Genomic DNA, 13,231 nt, shown 5'->3' on the forward strand with positions numbered 1-13,231 from the left:
GCTTTGCCTGCCTCTTGCCTCTGGGGAGTAACCCAGTGGAGGGTGTTAAATCAAGGCTGGGATGCCTCACTGTCTCCCTGGCTTTGGGAGGGATGGCAAAAAACAGTGTGTCCTGCTTGCCCAGCATGGAGCCCTGCCTCACATAAGAGGGGCCAGGCTCCACCCCTGCCAAACACAGGGTCCTTCCTGCAGCACAGGATGAGTGCACTCCATTCCCATTCGTAAGAGCAGCCAAGAGGCTTGCTTGTGCTCAGAGACCCCTGCCCTTGCCTTAGTGCCCCAGCCCAGCCTGTGCTTTCATTGTTGAAGGTCCTAGTTCTGGTTTTCTGTTCTCTCAGGCTGGTCGTAGCTGACACACACGGCTTTGCTCCCCACAGGGGCACCATGATATGTTTTTCACTTTAGGACAGCTGGTAACACCCATCTATGCTCCTCAGCCCGTGTTTTATTCTAAAAACCAGTTCAATCACAAATCCTCTTCAGCTTTAGTTAGCAGCAATAGTCCACAAAAGCCTCGAGTCCCAGCACTGTCAGCTCTTGCAAAGTTGTGACCTTTCCCTGTAGGCACAAAGCTGCCCTGGATGGAGAGGCCCTTGGAGAGTGGGGCTGGGCCAAGTGCCTGTCTCTCCTGGCCCTGCTGCTGCCCTGGCCATGAGCCTCAGGGTGCCACAGGCATTCCCCAACACACATGCAACTCCTGCTCTCCCACTGCTGTACTGCAGACCCAAGGCTGCATCCAGCAAGGGGCCAGCTGGCAGCAGGTCCAGCACCCAGTGGGAGGCAATGCCTGGGCCCCCACATGGCCCCGCCCCTGGTTGGGTGCCAACACTGCTGAATCAGGGTTGCTCACACCCTTCATCCTCATAGGCAATGGCAATCCCTCGTCGGCCCTGCACGGCCTTGGAGACAGGGGTCTGTCCCAGCTGCTGCTCCAGGCCCTGCCAGCTGCGGGACTCCAGGAAGGAGGCTGGGGGGAGAGAGAAAGGAATTGTTACTGCGAGCAGGAAGGTGGCACTGCTCCTGCACCAGGGCTCAGCCCCACCATGAAACCAACACAAACCTGCAGGGCTGATCTCTGCGAGCGCCCGTGTCTGGTCCCTGCAGGCCAGGGTGGTGCTGGGGGGCAGCTGGGAGGGCGGGGGGTCACAGAGGTGGGTAGCCCGCATCTTCCCTGTGATCAGCGAGACGTCGGGAACAGCCTCCGCTGTGGGAACAGCCGGTGGGAGCTCAACGTGCGCACAGGCACCTGCCAGGAAATGGTAATGTTAGCCTGGTCCATCTATCCTGGAGCAACTGCAGCCTACAAGCAGGGCAGCTGGGCGGGATATGCCCTGGGAGGGTGTTAGGCAGCTGTCTCTAGCTCTTACCGGGCAGCAGGTCTCGGAAGTCTGTGAGGTAGTTCCCTGTCCACTCACGGGCCGGGTTGCAGGCCAGCTCCAGCTCATAGGGGGTCACAACAGGTCGGTAGAAGTCACTGGAGTCCAGGAGGGAGTTCTGAGCACAGGCCACCAGGACAAAGACATCCACCTCCAGGAAGTTGGCCAGCTTGGCAGGGTTGGGCTTCCCCACGGCCAGTGTGTAGCTGCGCTTTCCAGCCCGGCACAGCAGTTCCCGGAGGTGCTGCAGCACAGTCAGGTAGCCCGCCACGCCAAGGGTGCCCACCAGGATGCCCACCACACTGGCATCCCGGGCCCGCTCCACCAGGTACAGGCGGCGCATCAGGGCCCGGTTGACATTGAGGGTCTCACGGCGGCCACAGCCGGTGACAGGGCTGAAGGAGCTAAAGGGGCAGCGGTTCCAGGTCAGCATGAAGCTGGTGAGGGCGAGGCCCTCAGCTCCCACATAGAACATGGCATAGTCCTGCAGCCCTGCAGCAGCCTCCACCAAGAATTGGCGACCAAACTTCCGCTCCTCCCCAGGCGCTGCGGGGCCAGGAAGGTCTCCACACACCAGCCTGGAGAAGATGATATTGGGGTACTCGGGACACAGTTGCTGCTCCAGCTCACCTGAAGGAAGAGAGGAGTGAGAACAAAACTTGGCCACAGTTCTGACGTGGAGAAGGTGCAATAGATCAGGGGAGAAGACAGAAATCAAAGCTGCCAAAGTCTGGGGAATTAATGCCTGCTTGGTCTCAACCTGGCAGCTCTCCAGAGCTCAGAGCAGTCCCAGTGCCCCCCTCCCTGCCCCAGAGCACTCACCCATCGCATGGGCATAGACCACATCGCTCAGCACCACCACACGGCTCTGCCGCTCGGGGTAGAGCTCCCGGAACGCCTCTGTGCAGCGCCCGACGTCCAGGGGCTGCTGCCCAAAGATGTGCAGCACCGGGAGCTTTCTGCAGGGGCTGAGGCAGGCTGGGCCGTAGTGCAGCACTGCCTCAGCACCCGCGTGCTCGGCAGCCACTTCATCCACGCAGCAGCTGTGAGGAGAACCCGGTGTCAGATGGGCTCTGCAGCATGGAGCTCTCCCTCCTCCCTGGCACTGCCCCATTCCTGCCTGCAGGGGAACCGCAGGACACCCTGCACAGCCCCACACCGACCTGCCGTACGTGGTGTCTCCTAACACGTACATCTCGGCCCCGGTCGCTGCCTCCATCCGTGCTGCCACCTCCACTGCGTCTGCCAGGAGCTCGTCAGGGAACTGCAGGGCGACCTGGGGGGAACAAAGGGTGAGACAGATGGGGAATGAGACGCTGGGGAAGGTGAGATGAAGGGACAGAAGAGGATGGAATGGATAGAATGTACCCTCAGCAAGTTCGCTGATGATATGAAACTGGGGGGAGTAGCTGATACACCTGAAGGCTGTGCCATTCAGAGGGACCTTGATAGGCTGGAGAATTAAGCAGAGAGACACCTAATGAGGGTCAACAAGGGCAAGTGTAGGGTACTGCAGTTGGGGAGGAATAACCCCAACTACCAGCACAGGCTGGGGGCTGATCTACTAGAGAGTAGTTCTGCAGACAAGGACCTGGGAGTCCTGGTGGGTGACAAGTTGACCATGAGCTGGCAGGGCCCTTACAGCCAGGAGGGCCAATGGGATCCTGGAGTGCATCAGGAAGAGTGTGGCCAGCAGGCTGAGAGATATGATCCTGCCCTTCTGCTTGGCCTTGGTGAGGCACATCAGGAGTACTGTCTCTAGTTCTGGGCTCCTCAGTATAAGAAAGACAGAGTTACTGAAAAGGGTCCAGCAGAGGCCACAAAGATGATGAGGGGTCTGGGGCATCTCTCTAATGAGGAGAGGCTGTGGGAGCTGGGCCTGCTTAGTCTAGAGAAGACTGAGAGGAGATCTGTTTTGGTTTAGGAATGACGCTCCCACTGAGCCTCTCCAAACCACGCTGCCACTCGCTTGCCCCCCCTCCTTTTCCTCCTGCAGCGGGATGGAGGGGAGAATCAGAGGCACAAAGGGTAAAGATCACAGGTCAAGAGCACAACCATTTACTGGAAACAGCAAATTAAATTAAAAAACCAACGCTAACAGCAACAGTATTAATAACAGTGTACAAGTGACAACACACACGAGTGCTCGATGCAGGGCTCTGACAATCCCTGACCGTGCCACACTATGGGACCCGGGAAGGACCCTGTCCCTGTCCCCAGAAAAGGATGTGAGGTGGTACAGAACAACCTCTGGGTCCTGGCCATGCCCCCTCCTGGCTACTGCAAAAATTAACCCTGTCCTGCCTGGAAGCAGGGCAGGATCTCATTAATGCGTATAAATATCTCAAAGGTGGGTGTCAAGAGGACAATGCCGGACTCTTTTCAGTGGTGTCCAGCAACAGGACAGAGGAAGGAGCAATGGCCATAAACTAAAACACAAGAAGTTCCACTTCAACGTGAAGAACACTTTACGCTGAGGGTAGCAGAGCACTGGAACAGCTGCCCAGAGAAGTCGTGGAGTCTCCGTCACTGGGGACATTGCAAACCCATCTGGAAGCGTTGCTGTGTCACCTGCTCTGGTGACCCTGTCTTGGCAAGCGGGTTGGACTGGATGATCTCCAGACGCCCTTCCAACCCTAACAATCCTGTGAGGCACCGGGAGAGGAGGCGGCGCGCAGCCCCCGGCCGGCTCCATCCTCGATCCCACTCACCTTGCGGAACCCGCCATCCCGTACGAAGGCGGCGGCCCGGCCCATCTCGTAGAAGCCGTCGAGGTCGCCCCGCGGTGCCGCCGCCACGGCCGCGCGCAGCTCCCGCCGCAGCGCGGCCTCCCCGTCGCTGCTGAAGGCCGCGGCCATGGCGGCACGCGGGACCCTGCGCCCGCTTCCGGGCTGCGGCGCGGCGCTGGCCAATGGGAGCTCGGCTCTGCCCTCCCCGCCGCCAAAAGTCCCGCCCGCAAGGGGCGGAGAGGGGGAGGGCAGCCAATGGAAAGAGGTGCTCTCGCGGTGCATTATGGTGTATGTAGTTTTCCCGCCACCGTCAAACCAGGCAGCCAATAAGTGAGCGCGGTGGCATCGGTGGCGTTACGCCACTTCCGTCCGGGCGCTGCAGTTCCGGTCACGCGCCGCGCGCGGGTCAGGTGACCCGGCCCGATCCGCTCCCGCCGCGCCGCCCGGTCCCGCCGCCGCCGCCGCCATGACGGGGCTCGCCCTGCTCTACTCGGGGCTCGGCCTCGCCTTCTGGACCACGCTGCTGGGCGTCGGTCAGCGCCGGGAGGAGAGGGAGGGCGCGGGGCCGCGGAGGCGGGGGGTCTCGGGGCCGCGGAGGCGGGGGGTCTCGGGGCCGCGCTGCCGGGCTGAGCCGTGGGGCAGGAGGGGTCTCCGGGCCCGAAGGGAGGCTGCGGTTCGTGCCTATGCCCGTGCTGGCTGCTCCCTTTCTGGAGAGGGTTGCTCTGACGTGCAAAAGGAAGGCGGGGTTGAGGGGTGCAGCGTTGTCAGGCCTCCGGTTGCCGCGGTGCTCCCCAGAGTTGGTCTGTGGTCTACGGCACGACCGGGAGCGCTGCTGTGGGGCTCTCCAGCCTGGGCATCACTCCTCGGGGCTTGTAGCGGCTCCCTCGGAGCCCCCAGCGGTGCCGTGTAACTCCCAGTCGCTGTTGGATGTGCAGCTTTCAGCGCTCTGAGCCTGTCTGGCACGAGCAGTTGATCTGCTTCTCTGTGCGTGCAAGAGCAGAAAGGTGCTGGTGCCCGTCAGGGGTCGTGCTTGGATTTGGCAGATTAGGGGAGGTAAAGGCAGGAGGAGCCTGGTCCTTCAGACTGTGGTGGTTGATGTCTCTCGGGTGGAGAGATCGCCTTGCTTTGCCAAGCTGTGGCAGCAAGAGAGAACGTGCAAGTTTGGATGATTGTGGAGCTGCTGCGTGGCCGTGTTGCAGCTCATGGCAGCCCACGCTCTGCTGCTGAAGGCGTTGGGCTTTTGGAGGATGAATTTAATGCCCATGGGCCAGCAGGTAGATTTTGTGCTGGGACTGCTGGTTATTTTCTCTTAGCACAGAGTGAAGTGACCACAAACCAGGTGGAGGCTGGGGAGACCTTGGCTTTTGATTCAGTGTTTGGGTTAGGGGAGAGAATGAGTCAGAAGTGAAGGGTTTCTCACTCCCTCGTGCTTCCAGGGCTTGGTGAACCCAGTGTGGGCCCAGAGCTGCCTCACTGGGCACTCTGAATCATGTGGCTCACACCAGTGCAGATGCACACACTGTGAACGTGAGGCTGTCGGAAAATCTCACTGAGCTGAGCCCAGTTGCTCTTAACTTCCCCTGCCCTGTTGCAATCACTTTTTGAGGAAGACATGAGCAAGAAGTGGTCTTGCTCTGTGCAGTGTTGCAGCAGTGTCTCTTAGTGCTTTCTCTCTTTGTCCTGAGCCCTTATTTGATCCTCCAGTCCTGCTGCCCTATCTTCTGTCCTTCTGGCTTCAGGGCTGGAAGTCAGAACTCACAGGAAAGTGTCCTTTACCCTGTTTCTTTTGCATATGAATCTAAGGTTACACCTGTTCTTGAGATGAAAGGTGCCCTGAGGATCTGCCCTGAGCTGGTTGTAGCTCTTCCTTACCACTTCTGGGGAGTGGAGGCAGCTGAGGCTGGCTGGGTTCAGTTCCTGCTCTGACAGCCAAGCAGCAAAGCCAAAACACAAGTCACAGGCTGGCTGGGCCCAACACTAGAGATCATCCTTGAAGGTTGCCAGATGTGCAGGCTGGGTTGTGGCTTTCCTCTGCGTTCCCTGGCTGTGGTGGCACCATTCCTCATTCTTGTGTGTCGCTACAGGGGAGGGGGGCACCCCAGTTCTGTGGCAGGAAGAGTGAGCAGCATTACCACCTGCCATTATGGGGCTCGCTGGCTTGCCTGACAGTGCTTGTGTGCTCTCCTGGTGAGTGGGGTGCAGAGACCTGAGCTGTATGTGGAGGGGTGAGCACACAAGAATGATGGGGACATCCCTGCTACAAGGGTCTCCCTACACTGAGGCAGTGCTGAGGCCTTCCAGTGGGATGAGTTGTCTTGGCTCTGCGCAGGGAAGGGCTTCTCCAACGTGGGGGGCATGGTCCTGCCCCCATGTTTCTGCTGGGCATGTTGCCAACACCCCCTACCTCCAGGCTGCGACTCTGGGGTGGAAGGGAGCAGTGGGACACGTGCAGTGACCTCTTTGCTGCATTTGAGCATTTCAGAAGTCTCCCATTTCCTCTTTTCCCAACCGTATGCAGGGTCAGGGTCACACAGACACTGGTTCCAGTCAGATATGGTAGAGCTGTCCCTTCACCCTCGCTGTCTGGCATGGAGCACACAGTGCCTGTGCTTATCTGTTCTTAGGGCTGGGTCACCCTCCCTTTTCCAGCAAAGATCAAGTGTCTTTTCTGGTCTGCAGCCCTGTTTCCCACTCAGGAGCTCAGAGTTAGGCAGGGTTTCAGTGCAAGCACCTCTGCATGTGCCTGCGCTGTGCAGGGATGTGGCTCTTGGCTGTGGTTCCAGGTGGGAGATGAGCGCAGCAGGGTAAGCCATCCTTGGAAAGGAAGGGCTTTCTTGAGTTTCTCAGGGCAGTGCTTTGGTGTGTCCTGCCTGTGTTGGAGTATAAATTTATCTGGAAATTACCCTGGGGAAAATGCTGAGGACAGCAGTCGTGTCTTGAACCCACAGCCTTGCAAAGGGTGTGTTGGAGGAAAGCTGGAGCTTCTGGTGTTGATGGGCTCCTGGGAAGCAACACAAACGCTGATGGGATGGTGATGTAGCAGCATGTGATGGTCAGTCAGGGCACAGCCTCACTCCTCTTGTCCCTCCTGTGGCAGGGAAGAGCTCACAGCTGGTCCCCTGGAGCTGTGGCTCTCCAGCAGAGCTGAGCCATTGGAGAGCCACTGTGGAGACTGTGCTAGGGCACATGGCTATGGATTGCCCTTGAGACCCTGTAGCTCAGCATGGTCTGTGGGTGCTCAGCAGGGCCAGGGAATAGAAAATGGGTGTGACAATAACCACGGTCATTTTCTGGGCAAGACTGGGATGGGGCCTGACAGTATCGCAGTTCCAGGCTGTTTGTCCTGTACTGATGTGGAAGTGTTGGGATCACAGGGGTAGGATTTGGAGGGGACACCCTGCACCACACTCTGCATGCCTGAGCCAGTGTTCCCAGTAACCCTCCTTCATGCTGTGCTGTGCTCCTGGGCCTTTGCCTCCGTGCTTTGCAGGTGGGGAGGAACCAGCAGTGCTGGATCCAGCTGGTGCCTCCCTGGAGGTTTCCATCTTGTTCTTGCTTTCCAGGGATCTGCTACACGATATTTGACCTGGGCTTCCGCTTTGATGTGGCTTGGTGAGTTCCCTGTAAACACGGGCATCCTCAGGTCTGTGTGAGGAGGCAGGCGGTGCTGGCAGTGCCTCCCAGGAGCAGCACTTGCTTTTGAGTGATGAGCAGTGGTCACTACATGGCAGGAGAACAAGAGCTACAGTGAGCAGGGCCTCTGCTCCCCGGGAGGTGGGATGGATGCAGCCCATGTGTTCCTGTGGCTGGCTCCGTACGAGATCCTGGTGCAGCTATTGCTGCTCTGTCCTCTGTGTCTCTGAGCCCAGGCTTCTGGTTCACAGTGAGGATTTGGGAGGAAGAGCTTGATCCATGCAGGTGAGGGTCCTGTGTTTCTGGCTGGCAGAGAGAGGTTCTCATGTCCCACTGTCTGGCTGCCCAGCACATCTTGGGCTTCATAATTTGGTGGAGGGGTACCTGTTTTGGGGTAGGCTGTGTGGTGTGACTATGGGGGCTCAGCCTCTGTGCTAACTCAGGACACTTCTTCCTCTCCAGGTTTCTGACAGAGACCTCACCCTACATGTGGTCCAACCTGGGCATTGGCTTGGCCATCTCCCTGTCTGTGGTGGGAGCTGCCTGGTGAGTGGGACTGGCTCTTCAGCATTCTCCTGCTGTCCCACGTTGGTAGCTGTGTATACACTGCAGTTTTCCCACAGCAGAGCAGGGGTAGAACAATGTGTACGGCTGTGGGTCACCACAGCAGTGGGACTGAATTGCTGGGCTACTGGGGGGTCTGGGTGGAAGCTGACAGGCAGCAGTGGCAGTGGAAAGACAGGGAAGTCTCTGGAAGCTGTATCCCTGGAGCCCAGGCTGTTCTGTGGTGGCTCTTGAGCCCCAGCAGTTCTGCTGGTATAGGTGGTGGAGTCTGGGGCTACTCCTACCCCAGGAGTGGCTAGGCTGAGAGTTCAGTGGCCCCCAACTGCATGCCTGATTCTTTGCTCAGCTGAAAGATCCTGGTTTCTGTATAGAATTCTGTGAGTGCCAGACCTTCCACCAACCACCCTTGTCTGCTACAGGGGGATTTACATCACAGGCTCCAGCATCATTGGTGGTGGAGTCAAAGCCCCACGGATCAAAACGAAGAATCTGGTGAGGTAAGTACAGACCTGGGGTTAGTTCTCGTGCTGCACCTCAGTGAGGCAGCACTGTGAGGAGGCTTCTGTCTGCTCTCTAGCTGGGTGCTGCTGGCAGACTGTTCCTTGCTGAGCTGCTGATGCTGTTTGCTTTCAAAACAAAGAGCCCTAAAGGAGCCAGAGTGGTGCTTTGAAGGGTCACTGTGTGATATCACGCTGTGAATGAGCCCAGTGTGTTCAAAACAAACACCCTGAGATCACACATCCTGCCTAGGCAAGGGTTGTCCTTGCACAACCCTTCCACAAGGAGCAGAAAGGGGCTGGTGAAGAGCAGGGCTCCCTAGGCCTGCTTCCCACAGGATCATTGCAGCTACACGGGTGCCCCAGCACAACCAGCATCCAGCCTTTGTGTTTAGCAGCTCCCCCTAGTCTGAAAGGAAAGCAGTGGGTAGCTTCCCATATGGCTGTGGAGGGGTCTGGCTGGCTGGGCATGAAGTGGCAGGGGCTCCTTGGGGTGGGGTCTTTCCCCTTGGATACTGTGGTCAGACTGACTGAGATGCTGTGCTCAGGCTTTGCCTTTCTCCCACAGCATCATTTTCTGCGAGGCTGTGGCCATCTACGGGATCATCATGGCAATAGTCATCAGTAACATGGCTGAGGTACGGGAGCACCTGGGCTGCCCTGCCATCCCTGTGCTGGCCTCGGGACCATGGTGGGGATGGGCAGCTGGTCATGGGCCGGTGTTGTGAGTGGTAGCCCTGTGGGGACTTTGAACCCTATTGTGCCTCTGGGAGCCCCTGGACTGGTGGTCTGTGTAGTGATCCTTGCCTGTGATGAAAAGAGGCTGGGAGAGTACACACAAGGCAGATGCCATGAAGCCAGCCTGTCATGGAGTCAGGGACCGGCTCTGGCTGAAACGTGGCTGCCTCGTGCTGTATCAGGGACAGGTACCTTTTCTAGAAACCACAGACTTGTCACTAATCCAGGTCCTGTGCTTTCTCTCAGCCTTTCAGTGGAGTCACCCCAGAAGAGATTGGAGCCAGGAACTACCATGCAGGTAAGAACTGCTGGGTCCCTGGTGCTGTTGCTGTGAGCACTGCCACACCCTGGCCCCCACCCTCTGACCTACTCATGGCCTGCTGCTGGTGTCTGAAGGACATGTGACTCTTCTGCCAAAAGGCAGCTTTTTACTTACCTTCTCGAGGTCCTTCTGCACCCAGTGGGCTGTGCTGCCCAGCAGCAGCACTGCTCCTCCCCTGGGTGGCAGCCGGTTGCTGTCCCTTGCTGGCCTGGCACTGCGGGAGCTGGGGCACACCTCAGAGCAGTCCTGCTCCCCAAACAGGGCGGTTCTGGGGCTTGGCAGCTCCAGGTCTTCTGTCACCTCGAGGAAGGGCTTCTGCAGCATGTCCTGGGTGCAGGTGGAAGGGAGTTACCCCCTGCTCTTGCAATGTTCCTCTCTCACAGGTTTCTCCATGTTTGGAGCTGGTCTGACCGTGGGTTTATGCAATCTCTTCTGTGGGGTCTGTGTGGGCATTGTGGGCAGCGGGGCTGCCCTGGCTGATGCCCAGAATCCCAGCCTCTTCGTCAAGATCCTGATCGTGGAAATCTTTGGCAGTGCCATAGGGTTGTTCGGGGTCATCGTTGCTATCCTGCAGGTACCTGCTTCCTGAGGCCACCAGGCCTACGTGAGCACAAGGTTTCTGTCACCCTGGATGCTTTCTAACCCCAGGGAAACACAACGGGGCTTCAACACAATCTTCTGCACTGGGATGGGGAGGCTGCTTAGAAGGTTTGGGGTGGCACAGTTCTTCCCACAGCATACTGTGCATATTTGCAACATTGTGAACCCTTTTGATGGCCCCTCTGTCACTGAGGGTGTCACCTTGGGTGTACCTTGTGTGATGCTTATCTTAGCAGTGGGATTGATAAACTGTCCGCAGCTTCTGGATGGTCCTGGGGTGCTTGGGTGGGACTGGGGTGCTGAGCTGGGGTTTGTGGGCCACAGTCTAACCTGTCTTCTTTCTTTCTTTCTAGACATCTAGAGTAAAAATGGGCTGAGCCCTCTTGCACTCAGTCTATTCCAGCCCACCCCAAGAGGTTCTGTATATACTTATTTAATGTTTCTATACTTGGTTGGGGTGGGAGATTCCTGGCGTCGGGAGCAGGAGCCTGACTGCGTAGAGCCCCGTCCTGCAGATCAATCGGCCCCTCGGAAGAAACAAATTTCTCTGTGTGAATTCTGCCCCCAGTGGCCTGGCCCAGCCCGTGGGACCCTGCTGCTGCCCATCCCCAGTGTGTAGAATCGACCATCAGTGCAATTCTGTGTCAGTGAAATAAATATGGTTCTTGTCCAAGGATGCAGCTCTTGCTCTGCCTTGTGCATGCCGGGGAGGTTTGCAGAGAGCAAGTGCTGGTTTGGGCTGCCCCAGTGCTCAGAGATTCCTCTCTGTGCCTCTGGCAAAACCCCTGTCCTGCTCCAGGAGCCTGGTGGTGGGTGTCCTGCCTGTGTGGGGTTAATTCTGTTGCCTGCTCAGACTGCAAGAGCCACCCAGCCTGGGCTGTGCGAACACGGAGCTGTACCTTACTGCCTGGAGCAGGTACAAGGCTGTTGGAACAGGCAGCAGGCAGCTCCAAGTTGTCTCTGCCAGGCTCCTAGCAGCCCAACATGAGCCCAGCACAAGCTGCTTTTGGCCTCTCCCATTCAGGTAGTTCAGTGCAGTGGGGGTGAACACTGTGTCCGTAGCCCCATTGTGCAGCTGGAGGGCACCAGAGTGGCAGACAAGTGAAGCTTTTGCCCCTTCAAAGGACACCCTCCAGCCAGCAGCTCCCTGGTGTGACTTGGCTGCTCGCTGGGGCTCTTCAGTCTGCCGTGCCCCTCTATCCAGGGGGCCCTGGCAGAGGTCCCAGGGGTGGGGACACTTTGTGCTGGCTCTGTTCCCTCTCCCTGGCTGTGCTGAATAGTGTGGGGAAGCTGGCTGTGGACAGCTGGACCTGCAGCTCATCTGCTGCTTGGGGGAAGGGAAGAACACGGTCCTGCTGTTTCTGCTGTATGCAGCACAAGGCCCTCATCCTGCTCTGCTGCCAGTATACCTTCATAGAGAAAGCACTGATCTTCCAGTGCTGTGTCAGAGTAGATGCACACCTGGAGCTGCCCCTCTCTTTCCATGTGGATGCAACAGGCTGGGGCAGCAGTGAGGCTGCTGGAGCCTGCTGATTCTTGCCCTTGAACTAGGATAGCTGCCTCTGTATGACCCCTCTGAGATCTGCTGCTCTCCTGCCTCTGTTCCACATTGTCCTATGAGTTTTGGGACTGCAGTGTATTTCAGCCCTGGGTGCGTGACGATTGTGGGGGAAAACCAAGCCACTGTCCCGGTAGCTGTGCTGGCTGTCCCCTGGGACAATGTGTGCCCTGTGTAGTGGCAGGACACAAACTGGGCCCTGCCTGGTTGGAAGAAAGGGTGTCAGGTGTGGGCAGACTTTGCCTGTCCTGCATGAGAGGTGTACCCCTCCTGCTGCTGCTCCTGCAGGCTGGAGACATATGAGCCCCCTGGAAGCTGCAGAGCCATCTCATCAGACCCACACCAAGCCCAGGAAGGAGATGCCTGGGGTTGGAGAGGCTGTGCTGGCGTCAGAGAAGCTGCTTTATGGGTTAATTATCTTCCTGGTTAGCAGCTGTCTTGGAAGAGTCACCCACTTGTCTTTCAGGGATGGGCCTTTCCCTGGTCTGCCCAGGTAGAAATGCATCTAGCTGTCAGAAATGTGCCTTTGAGGTGCATTTCCAGTCTCCCAATCCTGCCTGTGTGTATCACAGCTTTGGCAGGGGCATGGGCTCCGGACTTGCCCATAGGCCCCTTATAAGGATATGAGACCCATCAAGGCTGCTCTCAGGGTGACCCACAGCCCACCTACCATAGCCAGCGGTCATAGGGTGAGCACACCCTGTGCTCAGCTCGTTCTAGGTGTGTGTGCTTGGGTTCCAGGACTTGGACTAAACACCTGCTAAACACCTGCTGCTCAAGCAGAGGGAAAAAAGCTTAGGGCTCCAGGATCTTACACCTTGTCTCATTTAGAAGCAGCAGCAGCGGTTAAAAGATATTTTGGTAACCGTGTGTAGGTATTGATGAGGAAAATGCCACCTGCTGAGGAGCCAAACCAAGAGCTGGAGGCAGAAGTTGGACTGCTTTCAGCAGGGCTTGTTTGCAGGGGTGGAGCAGGGCTGGGCTGATTGGGTGCCATTCGGTTCTCTTCTGAAAGGTTGTCTGCTGAAGGGAGCTTCTGAAGGAAGTGTGAAAACCCTTGCTTGGGTGAGCAGCCAAGGCATGGGAGGAGGAGAGGCTTCAGGGACGGGTTGCTCTAAACAGGCACAAGTGCTGGCTGGGGAAGGGGGCTGGGGGCTGAGGGGGTGGCAGGAAGGGAAGAGCAGCAGACAGTGCAAAAACTACTTGGGGTTGGC

The 13,231-nt window shown here is 57.8% G+C and overlaps 2 protein-coding genes across 2 annotated transcripts; one reads left to right on the top strand and one right to left on the bottom strand.

Moving 5' to 3' along the window:
- Nucleotides 1-35: 35 nt before the first annotated feature.
- DPH2 (diphthamide biosynthesis 2) lies at nt 36-4,282 on the bottom strand. The gene is made up of 6 exons (XM_069023188.1): nt 4,088-4,282; nt 2,540-2,652; nt 2,199-2,419; nt 1,368-2,006; nt 1,061-1,246; nt 36-967 (listed from the first exon to the last, which is right to left on the bottom strand). The coding sequence occupies exons 1-6, from the start codon at nt 4,232-4,234 to the stop codon at nt 837-839; spliced, it is 1,437 nt and encodes a 478-aa protein (XP_068879289.1). The 5' UTR covers nt 4,235-4,282; the 3' UTR covers nt 36-836.
- Nucleotides 4,283-4,483: 201 nt separating this feature from the next.
- ATP6V0B (ATPase H+ transporting V0 subunit b) lies at nt 4,484-10,917 on the top strand. Its single transcript, XM_069023189.1, has 8 exons — nt 4,484-4,638; nt 7,669-7,717; nt 8,201-8,284; nt 8,722-8,799; nt 9,368-9,437; nt 9,784-9,835; nt 10,243-10,433; nt 10,813-10,917. The coding sequence occupies exons 1-8, from the start codon at nt 4,572-4,574 to the stop codon at nt 10,834-10,836; spliced, it is 615 nt and encodes a 204-aa protein (XP_068879290.1). The 5' UTR covers nt 4,484-4,571; the 3' UTR covers nt 10,837-10,917.
- Nucleotides 10,918-13,231: the final 2,314 nt, after the last annotated feature.

The sequence above is a fragment of the Aphelocoma coerulescens genome, chromosome 8, assembly GCF_041296385.1.
Source record: "Aphelocoma coerulescens isolate FSJ_1873_10779 chromosome 8, UR_Acoe_1.0, whole genome shotgun sequence".
NCBI classification, from domain to species: domain Eukaryota; kingdom Metazoa; phylum Chordata; class Aves; order Passeriformes; family Corvidae; genus Aphelocoma; species Aphelocoma coerulescens.

Bases quoted from the DNA above. Each gene is read 5' to 3' on its own strand.
- ATP6V0B (XM_069023189.1), top strand. From the start codon at position 4,572: ATGACGGGGCTCGCCCTGCTCTACTCGGGGCTCGGCCTCGCCTTCTGG. The intron at 8,285-8,721 runs GTGAGTGGGACT...TGTCTGCTACAG, and splicing joins TCTGTGGTGGGAGCTGCCTG to GGGGATTTACATCACAGGCT. The intron at 9,438-9,783 runs GTACGGGAGCAC...GCTTTCTCTCAG, and splicing joins TCATCAGTAACATGGCTGAG to CCTTTCAGTGGAGTCACCCC.
- DPH2 (XM_069023188.1), bottom strand. From the start codon at position 4,234: ATGGCCGCGGCCTTCAGCAGCGACGGGGAGGCCGCGCTGCGGCGGGAG. The intron at 2,653-4,087 runs GTGAGTGGGATC...TGTTCCCCCCAG, and splicing joins GGGATGGCGGGTTCCGCAAG to GTCGCCCTGCAGTTCCCTGA. The intron at 2,007-2,198 runs GTGAGTGCTCTG...CTCTTCCTTCAG, and splicing joins GGTCTATGCCCATGCGATGG to GTGAGCTGGAGCAGCAACTG.